The following is an 18,760-nucleotide window of genomic DNA, read 5'->3' as shown; positions in this document are numbered from 1 at the left end:
TGCTTCGCGCGAGCCCTGGAGTCGACCCACCCAAGTCCTGCGAGGCAGCGAGGCAGCTAGCGTAGGATATTTGTCAAGATTAAGGATTGCTTCGAGTTCAGTAAAAAGAAAAAGAGGAAGAAAAAACGTACGTGTCGGAATGCTCTATTCCACCATTCTGTACACCTTTCAATCTCTATCATGCAATCACGTCCGCAATGTTGAAGCACCTAACATTGAATGCTACTCTCCAAGGAATCCAGTCCTCACATAATAATATCCCACTGCAGCACTATCGTGGCATTCGATATGCCACGATACCAGGTCGCTTCAAAAAGGCCACTGCCATCGATACTTGGGACAACGCCGACATAGACTGCACACGTTTTGGGTGCGCCCCCCCCCCCCCCCCATCAGTATACACATCATTCTTGGCAGTAGATAGATAGCGCTGACTCTTGTGCTGACATATAGCCCGAATTGTCCCCAGAACTATGTCGACGTTGGCTATCTTTTGCGTATTCCCGAGTCACAAGATGATGTCTTAAATATCGCCCAAGACGAGTTTGATTGCCTGTCTATCAACGTCACAACACCCCTAGCTGAAACCACTCCTCCAACTACGTTGCTTCCGGTCATAGTATGGATTCATGGTACTGTACCGGAATACTCTCTGCCCACCAAAGATTCACTGACAAGTGGGTATAGGCGGGTCTCAAGTCGTTAGCTTTCCACCTCCAAGTCATAAAGTATCCGGTACGCCCCATGCATAAATGACAGAATTCTAGCACATGTTCTCACCATTTCCAGATCCATCCAAAATCGTTTCACAATCAGCAGCAATTGGAAAGCCGGTAATTTTCGTCACATTCAACTATCGACTTAATATTTTCGCTTTTGGTGACGGCAACGAAGTCAACCTCGCTCTCAAGGACCAGAGATTGGCAATTGATTGGGTCACAAAGCATATTGCTGGCTTTGGAGGTGACAAGGTCTGCACACATCCTTTTGATTACAAGCCCAGCGCAGACTGACACAGCGGCAGGACAACATAACTCTCTGTGGAGAAAGCGCCGGCGCCGTCTATGCACACGCCCATCTGTGCACATCTGCACCGGTCAAGTGCGGAATCCTCCAATCCGGCTCTTTATATCTCTCACCACCCCTTCCTACTACTCGAGGAACGGCATTCATTACGAGTATTGATCAGCAGCTGCGTGAACGATCAGGACAAGGACTGAAAGATGCGCCAGTCGCAGATGTTCTTCGCCAGCTCGCGATCAGCAACGTGAATACTCTCTACTTACAAGAAGAGCCACAACTAAAGGGTTGGGAGGATCGTTTGACTGATGTGCCGGAATTGCTCATTGGTGATGTTGAGTTCGAGGTTTGTATATCCCGAGCACCATCATCGGCCCGTGCTAACAACCTATGTAGTCCGTGATCTGGCGCGCTGGCGTTGAAAGCATGACAGCCAGCGAAATCACAGCTGCTTTCACGCATCCCAAAGATCCCACACTGTCTCAGGCACTGCTGCAAGCATATCACATTTCGCCGACGCGTCTCGCAGCCAGTCGAGCGGGGGCGCTCGATTTCTTGACCGACGCTCGTTTTGCCTGGCCGAGCCGCACAATTGCCAATGCTCGCAGTGCGGATGCGCTCAAGACCTTCCGCTACGTGTTCGACCAGCCATCACCGTTCCAGGCCTCGGCCCGTGCTCACCATGGTGTAGACTTATTGTATTTGTTTGAGGCTTACTCTGATACGTTTCTGACAGAGGGGCAAAGGATCCTCGGTAATGTGGTCCGGGATAAATGGATAGCGTTCGCCAATGGTGAAGCGCCTTGGAATGAAAGCAATTGCTTTGCGTTTGGTCCCTTTGGGCTTTCGGCAGAGATTGACAATTCAGGTCTTGGTGAGAGGAGGAGAGTAAAGGCGTGGGATGTCCTAGAAAAGACTGAGCCTGATGAGCTGGTTAGGATATTTTTCAGTCTCGCCGGTGGCAGAATAAGCCTTTTGAATTGATAGGCCAGAGGTTGCCCGCTATAATTGTTCCTTTCGCGGAGGCATCAGAACAATTGTGTAGACCGCTAAAAGGACGCTCTCGTATTGCTTATCCGTCAATGAACCGAAAGTTTGGTGTATGGGTGTTGGTTACGCCAAACACTTATATCGAGCGTTTACTTGACGAGAACATGGATTAATCGTCATTCGAACCCGTTCCCAATATCACACGATCAATTTTTGTCTGCGTGGGAAGATATACATTTGCGTAATCTTTATTGCTCACTTTCATATTCTCTAAAATATACCCACTGAAATATCGACACTTCATGATATAAGTTACAGTATGTATATCTGGCATGTTTATAATATCCGGATTTAGTTGCTGCTATATTGCATCAGCATTGACGAGGCTTCGATTTTCCCCTTCATCCAGTCCCCCTATTACATCAATTTCACGATCTCTATTCACACTTGCCACCCTCGTATCTTGCCAGAGAACCACTTAATCAAATATCTACCAAACGTCTTCCTGCGACACGAGTACAGTTAGTAATTGTTCAAAGTGGTAATATGAACTAGGTCATGTACTCACATGAATTCGACCAGATTCCCGCAGGCCTGCAATAAGCTGAGCTGCCTCTGCTCTATCAATGGATTTCCCTTTGGCAACAATGTCAATCAACGTAGAGTGAACATCTTTGGCCATATGGGCAGCATCACCACAGATGTAAATCCAAGCGCCTTTATTGCAGATCATGTCAAAGAGCCCACCCTGCTCAGCCATCATTACGTGTTGGACATAGACTTTTTCTCTCCCTTCTCTCGAAAATGCGGTATGTATTTGAAAGTCGCTGCCCAAAGCCTTCTCTAAATCCCTCCATTCCTCAGCGTAGATGTAGTCTTCATCCCGCCTCCGGCATCCGGTGAAAAGAATCGACTTCCCAAGCTGCTGGAGCTGTTGTTTGGCAAATACTCTGTCCTGCAAGAAAGCTCGGAAAGGAGCAACACCAGTGCCCGGACCGATCATAATGATGGGTGTTTCTGGAGTTTTGGGGAGCCGGAAATGAGATTGGCGAACATGTAGCGCGGCTCTTACTGGCGTGCTCTCAATACGCTGAGAGGGAAGCTGGTATTTACCAGAGCTATTGAGGACCCCAGAGATGTCCGATTCAGTCAGTGCTCTGAGATAATTCGTTGTCAGGCCTAAGAATCGAGTCGCATCCTTTCCTCCTAGGAACTCATCCTTCACTGCAGCAGTGATACTAATCCTGTTAGGAGAGGCTTGGCTTGAAGATGAAATGGAGTAATAACGTGGTTGAAGGGAGGGAACCGTCGCGATGAGGAAAGAGAAAGGCAATAAAGGCCATGGTTGGCTCTTGCTGACCATTTCAAGAAATTGGCCAATGTTCAGACATCGATTGGTAATCTCTAAGTGAAAGAGATTCTTGTCTCCTGCCAACTGAAGCAAATACGTTTTGGCATTCGCAGCCGGAGCCATCTCGGCGAGGGTGGAACAGATTTCTCGTGTGACTTTGCCACAAATTTCCAGCCGGTGTCGGAGGATAGTGGCATACGTTGTGGGCTGGCCTACAAAGACGGGAACCCCAGAGTCTGCGTCTGTGGAAACGGTGATAACAGTATTCCCTTTACCAGCAAGATTGAGGATCCTGAGCAGCCGCTGAACCTCAACTTCAGGGTTCACAGGCCAAATACCCAAGTGGTCGCCGGTGTCGTATTCAAGATTGGTTCCAGTGACATCGAACTCGAGATGCAGGCAGTGTCTTCCGCAGGTTAGGGCAAAAAGCTGCTTGGAATATGCTAAGGGTGCCAAGTAAGGGTTTTTGGCATGAAATGGGCCCACCGGTAGGCCTTTGTTCTTGAGTTGTATCGCAGTCCGCTCTCCGAGATAGACTTCAGAAGACTTGCTGTCGAGTTCAGTAGTTTCTGCAGTGCTATAAGGAGACAGAAATGGTCCACGATGTTTCTCAATACCCAAAGTGCTTGCAACCTCTGACAAGGTATCGTCTCTCCAAGTGAGGAAATCTTCATCCAAAGAGCCGGTTCCATCGTCGCCTTCACCAACTGGACCAATTCTAGAGCCACCTAGTTTTTGCAAGTGCTGATCAAAGCTGCGGACCATGAAATTGTATTTTTCGTATGTACTGTTCCCGAGGCCAAAGGCAAAGTACTGGAGACCTTGCAAGGGAGGTGTTCCATCGTGATCTTCCGATTCGTATGCGCAAAGGTCTTCGTAGAAAGTGGCAGCATTATCCGTGGGCTCGCCATCACCGTATGTTGCGAGAATGAAACATACCATTGGTTTGGTATCCGTTGTTGCGGCGACATTAAAAAGAGAAGATGCATCGAACTCTTCGATATCCGCTACAATGCTCGAAATTCCATAGTCCTCATGCAGCTTCCTTGAGAAACGCCGAGAATAGTCCTCTCCGGTCCCCGTCTGCGAACCATAGAGAATTATGATACCCTTCTCTTGGGATTGTAGTGCGTGAGCAATATTCCGCTCCTGATTAGATGTCCCCAACTGTTTCTCTTTGGATGTTGGCAGTGCTGTTGGTTGTTGTCGAAATTTCCTGAAGTATAAAAGCGCTATGACCAATATGGCCAAAAGGATCGAAGGGAGACGGGAAAAACTGGTAGTGGCGCCCATTCTGAGCGTGTGAAAGGCAGCTAGCTCTGATGCCGAGCGCAGAATTTTAGGAGAAAAGGAGGTGCTGCCGTAGTGTTCTGAAATGAAAAGGTAACCATGATATATGATAATTATAATGCCGTTTGAAGTGACCCCACATTTCTACCCCATTGCCTGGCCCTTGCCCCATGACTTGCCGAATATTCGAAGCGTATAGTCCAGTAGCATCTTGTTGAGTGGGGAACCAAGTACATTTGCTTCGAGTCTGGACCTTTCAGTCGACAAATCTCACATCGAGGCTTAAATCTGTTCTATACTCAAAAGGTCAGTCAGTTCAACCCACCCTGACGTTTTGCTGAAACCAAACATGTTTTCGGGAATTTCCTTCACGATGGGTGGATTTTAAACTATCGTGTTAACGACTGCCAGTATACAGCAGTCTCACGCATGGCGGATTTGTCTGTATGGAGTTTTAAGGATTGTATCTATGCCAACTCTTTCTTCCCAGCGATACTCTGCGCAACATGTTTCTTGAAGGAATTCTTTCATTGGGTAACAATGACACTTATTCAATCTGCCCTAGGCTTCTGTGGTGAAATGTGACACACAAATCTTTAGTCCGAGCATCAAGGATATACTACACTCATTGGCAAACATGTGACTGTGTTATGAACATGCTCTCTCAAAGTCTTCAAGATAGCATAAAAAGTAGGAATTGAGCTGACGTCTTCACAAGACACCAGGCATAATTTTGTGCATAAGTAGTGCCAGAAAGCGGCCAACGACCCCGCCCGCTTACGGGCTGGTTCTCTTGTTATTTCGTGGTGGGGTAATCGGATGCACCGTATCCTGAAAGTTGGAGAATGGGCGCGGGGTATGCCGTCATTCAAATAATCCTCTTGTTCCTACAGTCTACCTTCGTTATGTAAGTATCTGAGTCGTGCTAACATTGCATGGAGACCATCCGTCATTAGCCCTTCATTTGGATGCCAGCTGGAATTCGAGTTCATTCAACAGAGCCTTCCAAGTCCCGTCTTTGCATCATCAGAAATTGACGGACTCAATCTGAATATCACCGTTCCTTCTAGTATTCCTAGTGGTGCAAAGTTGCCCGTTTTTGTTTTCATCCGCGGAGGTGGTTTTATCATCGGCGGGAATTCCTGGCCACAATATAACACTGCTAAGCTTGTTGAAATGGCCGTGGAACAGAACAAGCCGATAATTGCAATAAACATCAAGTACGGCTAAGCTCCCGTCACTATCATACATAGGCTGATTCTTATTCAGCTACCGCGTTGGCGTCTTCGGCTTCCTCACGTCAGAAGAATTGAGAAACGCAGGTTATACAAGAAACAACGGTCTTCGCGACTAGCAAGTTTTAATATAGCATTTCTTTTCTAGAACTAGAATAATCTATTAGATGGAGCCCAAGCTCAGTCTACTAGGAACTTTGCCACTGATATAATCAAGTTTGTCAGCGGCGAGGCACCTTGGACTCCGTATGAGAAAGGTACGTCTGTGACGAGGGTTTATAAACCTTCTGCAGATAGCGGTAAGGCTGTACTCCTTGAAAGTGTAGTTGAGAATAAAGCGAAGACGAAGAGAAATATGAAATTGTTTGACTTTGCCCCAAAGCCAGGGCTGGATGTCATATCCGCTGCATTTGATATGTTTCTAGCTGGTCAATAGATTATCGAATTACACACGAAGCATGGATGCTTACTGCTATAACTCAATTTGTGATCCCATGATCCGCATATAAATTATCTGATAACGAAAACAACGACCACTCCACCTTCCTAGATATGTTCTCCTTTATGTATTTTTATTTGAACTCAAAGGATGAACCTAGGAGAGGCTATAGCTAGCGTGGCCGAATGTGAATATGCAGTCAAACTTGTCACCAGTAACAATGCTGGCGCTATCACTAACACATTTCCAACATCAAGCGTCCTTGGAATGTTTTAAATTAACGGGATACTATATGATACTATAAATCAGCCTTCGCATCCTCTCCCGCCCAAGCCCTTCTTAGCAGTTCACGAATAGGGTCCCTCTCGATGGCGCGTGGGTTCCAGTAAGGATTTGACACTGCAATTGTCGCCGCCTCGTCCACATCTTCCTCCTTCAATCCAAATTCCCTCAATCCCCTCTTGACTTTCAGACGCTTCAAAAGTACGTTGAGCCCTTTTATCGCATCGCCGTCGCTGCCTGGCAGAGTCTCTGCAAGTCGCTTCATAACTTCTGGTATGGCAGGTGCATTATAGGCGATAGCGTGCGGCAGGATGATTGTATGCGTCTCCGCATGCGGCATGTTAAAGGACCCACCAAGCGTATGGCACAGCTTGTGATGAAGAGACATTCCGACTGCTCCGAGGCACGTGCCGCACAGCCAGGCGCCGTAGAGGGCAAGTTGGCGGGCTTCTTTATCCAATGGAGACTCGATGATCGTCGGCAGCGAGCTTGCCAACGCTTTAACGCCCTCAAGCGCCAGGAGAGAAATGATTGGGTTGCCATTCCGGGCGTATAGAGCTTCGACTAAAGCGACCTGTGTAAGTATGGAGGATAGCACCATTTTGAACAGAGAGATGTACCTGAATGTGCGATTGCATTGACGCCACTACTGGCACTCATACTGGCTGGAAGCGTCATTGTGAGATCGACATCATAGATAACAGTCCCGGGTAGGATTTTCGGATCGTTCCTGGTGGTCTTTCTTCCATTCTGAGTCTCTCCTAGAATTGGAGTCATTTCAGAGCCCGCGTATGTAGTCGGGATGCAAATGTGCGGCAGGCCAGTTCGGACTGATATCGCCTTTCCCAGACCAATTGTGCTGCCTCCACCGATCGAAATGACTGAATCGGCGTTGGTGGACTTTGCATAGTCCAGTGCTTTCTCGGTAATTTCCAGTGGAGTGTGCATTGTAGCTTCCGTGAAGATGCCGGCAATTTTGCCATTGAGGCGATCTTTCAGATCAGTCACCTGATCTACTTGTTGTGGTGTAGAGAGGAGGAGAGGTGCGCTCAGCTTTTGCCGCTCCACCTCGTCAGCAAGCTTCGACAGGGTGCCGCTGCCAAAGATGACACGAGCGGGTGCTGCATTGTACTCAAAAGATTCCATGATCGACACTAATTAACAAGCGTTTGTAATGAAGTTTTTTTTTCTTCTGCTTAAGCATTATTTATCTTCGACTTTTTTTGTATGGCAAGGTGGGGTTCAAAGAGGCAAACTCCTTCCCCGGAGTCCGACTCCTGCGGCGCAGAGAAACCCTAGCATCCTGGTCCAGGCTCCGGACAAGACTCCAATAGAGATTTTCCACAGTGCCTTAATCTCAAATGAGCTAATTTTTAGCTGTGAAAGAGCAATTTTTGCCCGCTAGCCGTTTGAACCCCACATGAAAATTGGGTGCGGCAGAGTTTCGGTGACTGGAAGAACAACAGGCATTAAAGCCTCCAAAACTTTCGTAGTTCTAATTCTTGTTCAGTTATTAAGATCCTCAGGCCTCTGCAGAGTCACGTCGAACTTTCTTCGTGCTCAGTCAATGTTTTTTGATACTCGCCCTCTCCCTCGTGTTTTCGAATCCACTGTAGCCTCATCTGCCTGTCTATACGATTTATCGGTAGTTCAGTCAATGCCTTCAATCCTCGAACCTGTCAAATCAAAATGTACCCCACAGTCTACCTGTATATTAAAGCTTAATTATATGCCGGCACAGTCGCAACTATGATGCTTTGAGGCTTTCGTTAGCGCCCCTTTTTGGGAGATATCGCGGCTAACCCACAACGACAAGCGGCGAGGCCCCCCACACGATGACCCAACCCCGCAGCAAGCCACCTGATCATGAACATAAGAACGGCGATGGGTCGTCAGTTTGACTGAATTGTGGCTAAGATTAAGTTTGAAGATCTTCAAGAGCAGAATTCCAGCGCTGAGGCCGAACGCTTCATCACGTGACTAAAACTCTACTTGTTGATACAGAGGGATTTCTCATCCTCAAGCACTAGTTGAAGCCTGAGGAGATGAAGCTTCTCCTTCTTGTTTGCTCTTCCTCTCTTAATCTACCTTCCATTGCTTCTCGGCTTGAATTCGATATTGAATGATGGATGGATCGAGAAATGGCTGTGGAACAGCTCGAGATGAGAATTCGGTGACTGTACAGAGGCGTAAGTGGCTTGTAAGGACTGGCATTAAGAAGACTATATTCCCATATTACCGGGAATGTCCTTTTCCTTGCTCCTCCTCACTGATATCTCGTCTTTTGATGCTGGCCCTTGGTGTGACTCTTTGGACGCAGCATTGATATGGTATGAAATCTCCACTTTTTGACGTCCACCAGCTGATCCTCCGCCCTTTGTTCGTGAAATTGCGATCCTGGTTTGCTAAGATTTACATGAATCCCTCAATGCCTGGCCCTTGGTGTGACTCCTTCTGGACGCGGCATTGCCGTTGCATGAATTTTCACTCCTGTTTGACCCCAACCCAGCTGATCCTGCACCCCTTTATCAGTGAACTGTGCCGCTGATGATTCTGCCTTGCCATTCTTGGACGTGGCATTAATGCAGCATGAATATCCACCTCTGTTTGACGTCTACCAGCTGATCCTGTGGCCCCTTTGTTCGTGAAGCGCCGGTCGATACGATCCTGGCTTGCTAGGATTCACATGAATCTCTCAGTACCACTAGGTATTGGCGCGACTTGTCCCTGACACGGTACCATCGCTGCATAATGTCACCATCAGCAGACTTGCCACCGGCTATCTCCCCTTCGCCAATCCAGTCGATACGATTGTCCCTTACATAGTATGTATGACCAATCTTCTGCCTTAAGCCCTTCGTGACGCAATCTCGTAGCAGCATGAATCTCATAACTATATCCCAGCCATCCGCTGAGATGGAACTAGTACAACCCCCCTTCCCAATGTAATGTCAAATCTGCGTGAACCAAACCCGCCGTCAGAGCACCTTGGCCGCCTGCGTTTTACAGGCAGAATAAAATTAGGAGAAAGAAAACATGCGGGAAGAGTGTAACATGAAGCAAAGAGAAGTAAACGAGTGCAACCGAAATTCATACCAAATATCACATGAATCCCCCCGTGGACGTTAAGGAGGCGTTATGGAATGATGAGGCTGAGCCACTTATCACGTGAATGTAAGCGAATGTGGATCCAAAAATGGAATCTTGGCCGGAGCCAAAATGGGATCTGCGCTTGGAGACAAGACGAGGAAAGTGTAACAGAGTATCAAGGGAGCCAGAACGAGCCCCGTTGGGAGCTAAAATTGCCTCTCAGTGCATGCTCAGGCTGACTCTGCCGTGTGCTCAGGTTGCTCAGGCCGAGCTCAGGCCGTGCTCAGGAATGCACAGGAATGCTCACCCTCGGCTCAGGTTAAAGCGGCAGCTGCTCACGTCCAAACACTAAAACGGAACCAGCGAAAAAAAAAGTTGAGTATGACTATGATGGTAGTCTCGGCAATTGACTTCTTCGGAGGCTGTCGCAGTGGCAGTGCACATCCATGAGCAGTCGTGCTGAAAATCCTGCGACTTCGATATAGCAGGAATGAATCAGCAGAGCCGTGATATTGAACTGACAGCAGTAAGCCCCTCGAGCCATGTCGTCGAGAATATCGCCTCTTGTTCGAGTGGTGTGTCTTGTTGTGTTTATATAGTTGTACTGGCAACATGACTTGGAGATAAGCGAATACTGGAGTTGCACATAAACCCCTTCGTTTTCCAACGGGTAGCAACATTGTGACAACTCCAACCGGACGGGAGCCTGCGTATGGGGCGCACGCTCTACTCGGGGCAATATCATAGAAACGCAACAGACGTGTTTTAAGGAGGCGCGATGTACATGAAAGTCGGCATCGTAAGCCTGTTCGAAATGGGTACTACAACATGGAGGAGATGAAATTTTGGACGTCGTGAAGGCGAGGTCTACACGTGATAGACGCCACCAACAAGCCCCTTGCAGCACCTCCAACATCTTGGGGTTTTCAAAAGCCACAGTTACCACGTGTAATCTCCGAAATTGTTTCCGGATTCTGTTTCGATGTGTCTTCTTCGACTTTTGGAGAGAGCTCCATGTGAGCTTTTATCCAGGTAGAGCAAGGAACAAGGAGAACAAATGTCTTACATGGGCATGCAACTGGCATGCTATGCCGCATCGCACATGAAGAATTATCCAAGGACTGGCACAAAACCAAAGACGAGTGAGCAGGAAAATACTAATGAATATTTCGACAATCAAAACATGGAACGAAAGTACTTATTCCATGTCTTTGAGGACCATGCACCTAGGTAAGTAGCAACGACACCTAGTAAGCTTCTCATCCCGAGGTGAATCGTAGAAGCTAAGTATTGATTTCAGAAGGGCAATTTGATTTTTAAGGAATAGGGAGACTTCGGTATTCAAGTTGATTGATATAACACGCTGACACCAACAAATGTTTCAACGATGTCGGATCACCATGCAGAAGACAGACTCGGAAGCCGAATCCGTGCGTTTCATTGGCAGGCTGCTTTGCCGCATTACCGCTGTCGCGCATTGCATCAGGCACCAGCTGGCACTCTTTGAAAACCTGTTCACCGTACTTCTTTTATAATTTTGAATCCTCAAACCAAGTGGAGTATATCCAATTAAGAATCCGTTTGATGTCTTGGCACTTTCACAAAATGGCCAATGGACAGCATCCCATGACCGAACTGGGCTACACTTGTTTCAGTGCAATTCAGTCTCTCGACTCTTCGGTCATCTTATCGTGCGACCATATTTCCAACCTCAAATGGTCGTTCAACCAAGTCCACTTCACAGCCGCAGCTTCTGCTGTCTTCCTACTCTTAGCTCTTGTTCGAGCTTACTATCTTCACGGATCTAGCATCAAAGTCAAGCGCAATTCGTTAGGCGCTCTCAAGTTGGTAAATACCAAGAAAAGATAGAGCCTGATATTCCACGCTAAATTTATTGACAGGTGACGACTACTATCCTTTTGGGACTTAAAATCGCTATTCTCATCCTGATATCTATTCACCATGCTACTCCTACATGGCTCATCTCTGCGTCGCTTGCTGTTGCTGAAATTCTTGCAATATGCTATCTCTCGCATCAAGAGCACAAGAGGTCCATTCGTCCCTCGGCCCTTCTCATTATATACTTACTTGTTTCAATATTCTGCGAAGCAGCACATATAAGGGTATTCACAAGTAAAGACATAATTACAACTGCAACGGCTCTGTATGCTGCTGCTCTGGGAATGAAGATTCTGCTCTTGATTTTGGAATCAACCAGCAAAGCTTCGTTTTTGCGACCGCCATTCAATCAACTCTCTCCGGAATCCACAGCAGGAATATTCAATCAATTGTTATTTTGGTGGGTCAATCCTGTCCTCATGCAGGGCTACCAAAACATTTTGGTAATTGAAGACCTGCCTAATCTCAATGATGCGCTCGGAACAGCGCACGTGCGCGATGCGATGCAGCAATCATGGGATACTAGACGTAGGTGAACAGCTTTGTTTCTAATGATGAGGATCTAACTGTCGATAGCTCAACCTGACAATAAATGGACTCTCCTGCTTACTATACTGAGATGCCTTCGGTGGCCGCTATCAGCAGTTATCATTCCACATCTATGTCTCATTGGATTCAAGTTCTCCTCACCTTCTCTCATCAGCAGTGCAATACGATATGTTAACGAGCCGGCGACCGAAATCTCCGATCAAAACACGGGACAAGTTCTGATCATTGCAGCGATATTGATTTATACTGGCATCGCTGTAAGTAGTACCTTCGGCTGTGTTTATATGGCAGCTAACATTGAGACAGCTTTGTACCGCCTCATATAAGTATCTTCTCAACCGTGTGTCAACAATGTTGAGAGGTGGCATGGTCAGCTTGATCTACAATCATAGTTTATTATTGCAAGATGGAAAGACAGTTGACTCTGCACCAGTGACGTTGATGAGTACCGATGTTGACACCGTTGCTGATGCGATCACCAATGTCCACGAAATATGGGGACAGGTTGTGGAAGTCGTCATTGGGTTCTCTCTGCTAACAGTGAAACTTGGCTGGGCGTCCCTTGTACCATTCGTCATTGTCCTGATTTCATACAAAATCACTGGCCCCGTAGCGACAGAGATTCGCGCTCGGCAAAAGGTTTACATGGCAGCAACACAGAAGAGAGTTGCAATGACTTCTTCGATGTTAGGAACAATTAAAGTCCTAAAGATGATGGGGCTCTCTGATACAGTTCAAGATAGCCTCCAGTCCCAACGTTTACTGGAGATCCAGCTCCAAAAGAGGTTTCGATGGGTGTTCGTGGCATTGAATCTAATCGGTAAGTAGCAGTTAGCTGGTGGCGGGAAATAGTTGACCCACTTCATAGGAAACGGTGTTCCTATAATCACTCCCGCGGCGACTTTCATTGTTTATGCTATAGTGGCAACAATAAGAGGGTCTGATCCTCTGGACACGAACTTGGCATTTACTTCCATGGCCATCATCTCACTAGTATGTGGCTATCATGATCAATATATCAAGAGATCAAGTATCCGCTAAGAATCTTATCCAGGCCTCTTTGCCAGCTGCCAGACTTATCACGATTGTTCCAGGGTGAGATATCTTGTCCCGTGAAACAAAAAAATGCTAACTTACAATCTAGTCTCGCAGCCGCATTAGCCTGCCTCGACCGGATTCAAACCTTCCTTCTCGACCCCTCACGAGACGATGAACGTTTCGTAGTGGAAAAGAGCCAAGGTCCGAACAAAGCTATATACAGAGACGATTCTAGTTCGCCTTCACAGGAACCGCTCATTGACATTGAACCGTCCCTCTCCATTGATCAATTTACTGTCAAACCGTCACCGGAGGCTCAGGCTGCGCTCGTAGATATCAATATAGAAGTCGAAAGTTCAACTGTTACCATGATAGCAGGGCCCGTCGGATCTGGCAAGACAACTTTGCTAAAGGCAATCCTTGGAGAACTTCCTTTCACGGGCAACATCACAATTTCTACCGGACATATTGCCTACTGCGCGCAAACCCCATGGATGCAAAACGGGAGCATTCGACAGAATATTACCGGTTTCTCCAACGCCTTGGAGATTGATGAACACTGGTTTCGCACTGTTGCCCATGCCTGTGCGCTAGATGAGGACATGTCTCTGTTACCTGACGGAGCTGATACTCTCATCGGGTCTCGAGGAGTGACTTTGTCAGGCGGGCAGAAGCACCGTGTAGCATTGGCCAGGGCAGTCTATCAACGATTCGAGATCGTGCTGCTCGATGATGTGCTAAGTGCTTTGGACTCCAATACAGAAGCTCAGGTTGTGAGCAGGCTTTTGACTCCGACTGGGCTGTTCAGGAAGCTTGGCACGACTATCGTCTTGGCCACTCATTCGACTCATCACTTTCATCTTGCAGATCAGATTGTAGTGCTTGGTAGCGGTGGCAGAGTTGCAGAACGTGGAACATACGATGCGTTAAGATCCGAAGAAGGGTATATCGGCAGTCTTCTGCTAGAATCGGCCAAAACTTCTGAGCAATCCAGTCCACCTCAGACCGATGCCATCACCAAAACTCTGCAGAGTTCTACCCCACCAGTTTTTGTCGATCAAACCAGAAAGACAGGTGACATGGCGGTGTATGCGTATTGTAAGTATTGGGCATCGCCTCATTTCCCACTATTGCCTCGAAACATTGCTTAATCTTTCTCCTGGAACAAATATGTTGGAGGTTGCTAATTCCATCGTTAACCAGGGTTCAAAAACACCAATCCATGGAACATCGTTAGCTTCCTTCTATCAGCTGCTTGCTACTCGGGGTTCAAGTCTTTTTCTCAATTTTGGCTGAAATGGTGGGCTGAGGATGGAACCCACATGGGACGTTATGCAAGCGTTTATGCCACCCTCTCAATCGTGACGCTCTTGTTCGAATCAATTACAATAGCTTGGGTGTTGCTCCGTATCGGCCCTCAAGTCAGCGAGAAACTACACCACACTCTCCTAGGGGTTGTCATGCGAGCTCCAATCTCGTTCTTCGCAACTGTCGATACAGGTGTCACCTTGTCCCGCTTCAGTCAAGACATGAACCTCATCGACAGGATCCTTCCTGGCTCTGCAATGAACATTGGGATCCGCGTGTTTAGGTTAATTGCGCAAGGATTTCTTCTGTTCTCAGCCCAGGCATACATGACGACCACGATCCCAGTGTGCATCATTGCTGTCTACATTCTTCAGAGGGTATATCTTTCAACTTCTAGGCAAGTACGGTTGTTAGGGCTGGAGTCCAGAGCCCCATTGTATTCTCAATTCATGGAGACGCTAGAAGGCCTAGCAACTATCCGGGCTTTTGGTTGGGAACATAGATTGGTTGCCACCAACACCGAACGCTTAGACGTATCGCAACGTCCATACTATCTCATGTTCTGCATTCAGCGTTGGTTGAATCTCGTCTTGGATCTTCTTGTCGCCGGTCTGGCGGTCTTGGTGATCACCCTCGCTGTCAAACTTCGAAGTACGACCACCGGAGGACAGGTTGGCATTGCGTTGAATGCGGTGATGAATTTCAATCAATTATTGTTGAGATTAGTAGAAAACTGGACTCAAGTCGAAACTTCTTTAGGCGCAATCTCGAGGCTGAAGAATTTCGAAATTGAGGTTGTGTCCGAGGACAAACCTGAAGAAAATGTGATTCCTCCCGAGTCATGGCCAGAAAGTGGAGCAATTGAGTTCAGAAATGTTTGCGCATCTTACGGGTAAGAACTTCGCGTGAAACATTCATAAGTCTTTGAAGCTAATGAACTGTAGCTCCAGCATACTAGCCCTGCGTGATGTTTCGATGAAGATTCTACCTGGGCAGAAAGTTGGCATTTGTGGCAGGACGGGCAGTGGAAAAAGCTCCCTCCTTTCTACATTACTTCGTTTTTTAGATCTCGATTCTGGAACTATCATCATTGACGGCTACGACACTAGATTCGTCCCTCGAAATTTGATCCGAACTCGGCTGACAGCTATTCCGCAAGATCCGTTCATTATGAACTCAAGTATCCGAGCCAACATCGATCATTCCCTCTTGATTCCTGATACTCAACTCATCGCTACCCTCGAAAAAGTTGACCTCTGGTCTGTGATCGAAGCTCGTGGCGGACTTGACGCAGTTGCAACCGCTCAACCATTGTCTCAAGGTCAACAACAGCTCTTCTGCCTTGCTAGGGCGATGTTGAGCAAGACCAGTATTCTCATCTTAGACGAAGCGACTAGTAGTGTGGACATGGAGACTGAGAAGAAAATCAGGAAAGTTGTAGAGGAAGAGTTTCAAGGAAGAACAGTGATTACCGTGGCTCATCGAATTGAGGCAATCCTGGATGGCGACATAGTTGCAGTCCTAGATGCAGGACAGTTGGTAGAGTTCGGAAGTCCAGAGGCCTTGTTGCAGAACAAAGGGCCTTTTTGGGCTTTGAAAACTGGCGGCATGAGTTGATGATCTAAATACTCCACTTTTATGACGCCAGCGCGGAGACTTCGAAGCAGTCTAGATGAGACTTATTGCGGTGTTTGGGACAAAAGGATAATCGAGATTATCTAACGATTCTATATTCATGCTTGTAGAATCCAACAACTCCAGTTACGGTCTGAAGAGTACCCCAGCTAGCATAGCTCGCAGTCAGCGCAAGCTTGATCACCAGCGTAAGTCTAACCACAAACGTCTTCTCAATCCTCTGGACGGAGAATTCCACCAAAGAACAGAGGCCCACCAGCAAGGGTTTCGGTTTTCATCTCCTCAAATGCGCACATAGCCCTTCCTTGACCAAAGAGAGCTCCCATCTTGTTGCACATAGATATGCACCACTTTTTCATCTCCATTGCCCTCTGCGCATCTTCCTCCTTATATTCATACCCCAAGGCCCTTTTCTCCAGTCGATGCCAGGCACCAAATGCTGTCTGTAGCGGCATAATGAACCGCATTGCCATGATACACAATTGCGACTCATACGTATAAGCGTACTCGAAACACATGACAATTTCTTCTGCCGTTCGAACATCATGCTGTTGTACCGTTGCGAGATTTAGTCGTTGTTCGTCGAAGTGAAGGAACGAGTACAATATCTCGATGCCTCCACATATCAGGACTCGGCAGATCCAGTAGTTCAGAACGAGATTGAAGATGCGAGTCGAAGAGAATGTGTAAGACGTAGCAAAGAGTAGCTTTACTTCAGTCATTGACGATGAGATGATCTCCAGCATCGAAGTAGCTATCAGCTCGTTGATCAATGATTCGAGGTTAAGTTGGTAGAGTTTCGTAGCAAGCTCTATGGCCTCTTGCCGTACAGTGTTATCGTTTGGTCGTTCTCCTGTCTCCCTTACTATCCTTATGAAATGAGTCATTTCGATTTGCAGCTGCATAACAAGTTTCATAGCGGACTCGAAGTTAGGACAGCCTGGGACAAGAGTCTTGGGTGGAGACATATCGAACCACGAGGAGCCGTAAAATTTCGAGTCGTGACCGGATCTCATCGCAGCGATGCACTATTACAACGCAAGTTAGGTAAGTATGACGATGCTAGCTGCATGCAAGGTGGATAGAAATCAAATGCAAGCTCACCTCGCCTAATATGTTTCCATAGAATATCTGCTGACAGGCCTCGTCATAAGCAGATTGCTGCCGAAATGCATCGCACAGAATATCATTGAGACCCTTCATATGGCGATAATAGTTTCCTGCATCAGAGTCTATGAATATCTAATGTACGATTAGTTGCATATAAAGGAGAATAGAGTCACTCAACATGACATACCTCAGCAACGAAAAGCAGTTTGATAGCAAGCATCACGTCGCTCTTGCACGGCCGAGACTTGCTACTTCCTAGACCATTCCGGATGCATTGTAAGGCTTTGGCATTTGATTCGACCGCAGTTGCATGGTTCTGATCGCCCCTCTTAACGAAGGCCTGAATACTGTCGAGGAGACAAGTAGCGGCCCAGCGGACTGGAACACTTTTCGCGATCAGGTGCGGTGTTAGGCTGACCCATTCACCAATACTATGTATAGCTGCATTATCGGGCCCTTTCGGCCCGGCGAAGCAAAGCCATCTATCTAGCAATGCAGCCTCTGGGGTGCTTGATAGCATGGTGGGTACGGTACTACCATGACTACGGCTTTTCGTGGGGACCAACGTATGAAAAACCCCTCCCGACTGTGTCGACCGCGTCCGCCCCTTTATTAGCCGAACGGAGCGCTCGACGAATGTACCCAAGACCACGGCATCATTGGATACCGAAATGTATGGCTGCATTGCCATTTCAGCCTCTGTCGGACCGCATTTGACAAATCGTGCCACTGTTCCGTACGAATACTTGCATTGCCGACTTTGCTTATAGCAGGCGCCACAACGTGGCCTAACTTCGTCACACTGAGTCGGTCGGAAAGATCAATATCTCGGTGACAATTTTGGGGGGATAGATAGTACCAACCTTCTTTTTGTGCTTCCTGCAAGCATCGCACTTCCCTATCTGTGTCATATTCTACCCAATTTGAAGATCGAGATGGAATGAGCGAGCAACTTCAAACAAGAATACCAGCACGCGGCGTATTAAATTAGGTTAGGATGTCACTTGTGAGGATTGCCTTTTCTAGAAATAAAGTGCGACCGTGTTATATATAAACGGCGTTTCGTGGAAGACGTTGGCCCTTGCATGATCCCCTGGTTCTGGGCCTCAGCTGAATAGACCAGCTCCCACGCTATGTAACTTGCCCTCGGCGGACATGCCGAGATGGAGACTTACAGCAGCCAACCACTTGTTGCTTGCCGAGATCTCCACTACAACTCGAAATTCAAAATATCCCAGATCTACGTCTTTAGTTCTTCAAATGTGCCAGGTTCTACCGACTCGACCTACGAGACGCTTCAGAAGCAGGTACATGGAGAGGCGATGCTCGATGCTTGCAATCAATACTCCCAATTGGAGTCTTCTCGTGTTACATCGCAGCCATGCATGTAAGCTCTTTCTTATTCCATGATGCGCAAGGACTTTTAAGCTTCCCATGGAGCTGGAATAATGATCAACGGGATGAGAACGAAAATAGTATTTTTCCTATCGGCCTCGGACGTCAGTAAGCATCAATATCCCAGCA

At 47.3% G+C, this 18,760-nt stretch overlaps 6 protein-coding genes across 6 annotated transcripts; 3 read left to right on the top strand and 3 right to left on the bottom strand.

Annotated features, from left to right (window-relative positions):
- The first annotated feature begins 15 nt into the window (after positions 1 to 15).
- On the top strand, positions 16 to 2,213 carry LY89DRAFT_721381 (alpha/beta-hydrolase). Its single transcript, XM_018218641.1, has 6 exons — positions 16 to 370; positions 454 to 632; positions 688 to 735; positions 790 to 971; positions 1,025 to 1,366; positions 1,417 to 2,213. The coding sequence occupies exons 1-6, from the start codon at positions 198 to 200 to the stop codon at positions 2,002 to 2,004; spliced, it is 1,512 nt and encodes a 503-aa protein (XP_018067706.1). The 5' UTR covers positions 16 to 197; the 3' UTR covers positions 2,005 to 2,213.
- On the bottom strand, positions 2,093 to 4,887 carry LY89DRAFT_754011 (NADPH-cytochrome P450 reductase; the record flags this gene model as incomplete). The annotated part of the gene is made up of 3 exons (XM_018221303.1): positions 2,093 to 2,515; positions 2,579 to 4,554; positions 4,800 to 4,887. 3 exons carry the CDS (start codon positions 4,885 to 4,887, stop codon positions 2,501 to 2,503), a joined length of 2,079 nt encoding a protein of 692 aa, XP_018067705.1. The 3' UTR covers positions 2,093 to 2,500.
- A 609-nt stretch (positions 4,888 to 5,496) lies between these two features.
- On the top strand, positions 5,497 to 6,005 carry LY89DRAFT_737330 (alpha/beta-hydrolase; the record flags this gene model as incomplete). The annotated part of the gene is made up of 3 exons (XM_018220241.1): positions 5,497 to 5,558; positions 5,593 to 5,871; positions 5,921 to 6,005. The coding sequence occupies 3 exons, from the start codon at positions 5,497 to 5,499 to the stop codon at positions 6,003 to 6,005; spliced, it is 426 nt and encodes a 141-aa protein (XP_018067704.1).
- Positions 6,006 to 6,586: 581 nt separating this feature from the next.
- Positions 6,587 to 7,804, bottom strand: LY89DRAFT_651522 (Dehydroquinate synthase-like protein). Its single transcript, XM_018212165.1, has 2 exons — positions 7,228 to 7,804; positions 6,587 to 7,171 (listed from the first exon to the last, which is right to left on the bottom strand). The coding sequence occupies exons 1-2, from the start codon at positions 7,751 to 7,753 to the stop codon at positions 6,624 to 6,626; spliced, it is 1,074 nt and encodes a 357-aa protein (XP_018067703.1). The 5' UTR covers positions 7,754 to 7,804; the 3' UTR covers positions 6,587 to 6,623.
- A 2,950-nt stretch (positions 7,805 to 10,754) lies between these two features.
- LY89DRAFT_721378 (putative multidrug resistance protein) lies at positions 10,755 to 16,233 on the top strand (the record flags this gene model as incomplete). Its single annotated transcript, XM_018218640.1, has 10 exons — positions 10,755 to 10,927; positions 11,353 to 11,545; positions 11,599 to 12,124; positions 12,173 to 12,402; positions 12,452 to 12,965; positions 13,014 to 13,138; positions 13,200 to 13,240; positions 13,290 to 14,281; positions 14,387 to 15,383; positions 15,436 to 16,233. The coding sequence occupies 10 exons, from the start codon at positions 10,755 to 10,757 to the stop codon at positions 16,106 to 16,108; spliced, it is 4,464 nt and encodes a 1,487-aa protein (XP_018067702.1). The 3' UTR covers positions 16,109 to 16,233.
- A 105-nt stretch (positions 16,234 to 16,338) lies between these two features.
- LY89DRAFT_754000 (uncharacterized protein) lies at positions 16,339 to 17,756 on the bottom strand (the record flags this gene model as incomplete). The annotated part of the gene is made up of 3 exons (XM_018221302.1): positions 16,339 to 17,154; positions 17,231 to 17,368; positions 17,424 to 17,756. The coding sequence occupies 3 exons, from the start codon at positions 17,754 to 17,756 to the stop codon at positions 16,339 to 16,341; spliced, it is 1,287 nt and encodes a 428-aa protein (XP_018067701.1).
- Between the last annotated feature and the right edge of the window lie 1,004 nt (positions 17,757 to 18,760).

The sequence above is a fragment of the Mollisia scopiformis genome (genome assembly GCF_001500285.1).
Source record: "Mollisia scopiformis unplaced genomic scaffold LY89scaffold_19, whole genome shotgun sequence".
Lineage (NCBI taxonomy): Eukaryota > Fungi > Ascomycota > Leotiomycetes > Helotiales > Mollisiaceae > Mollisia > Mollisia scopiformis.
This window is presented reverse-complemented; position numbering and strand designations above follow the sequence as displayed.

What these genes read in the sequence shown, in the direction of transcription:
- LY89DRAFT_721381 (XM_018218641.1), top strand. Translation starts at nt 198, where the DNA reads ATGTTGAAGCACCTAACATTGAATGCTACTCTCCAAGGAATCCAGTCC. An exon ending in GGTCATAGTATGGATTCATG is followed by an intron (nt 633 to 687) that starts GTACTGTACCGG and finishes AAGTGGGTATAG; the next exon opens with GCGGGTCTCAAGTCGTTAGC. An exon ending in CTGGCTTTGGAGGTGACAAG is followed by an intron (nt 972 to 1,024) that starts GTCTGCACACAT and finishes ACACAGCGGCAG; the next exon opens with GACAACATAACTCTCTGTGG.
- LY89DRAFT_651522 (XM_018212165.1), bottom strand. Translation starts at nt 7,753, where the DNA reads ATGGAATCTTTTGAGTACAATGCAGCACCCGCTCGTGTCATCTTTGGC. An exon ending in CAATGCAATCGCACATTCAG is followed by an intron (nt 7,172 to 7,227) that starts GTACATCTCTCT and finishes AGGTCGCTTTAG; the next exon opens with TCGAAGCTCTATACGCCCGG.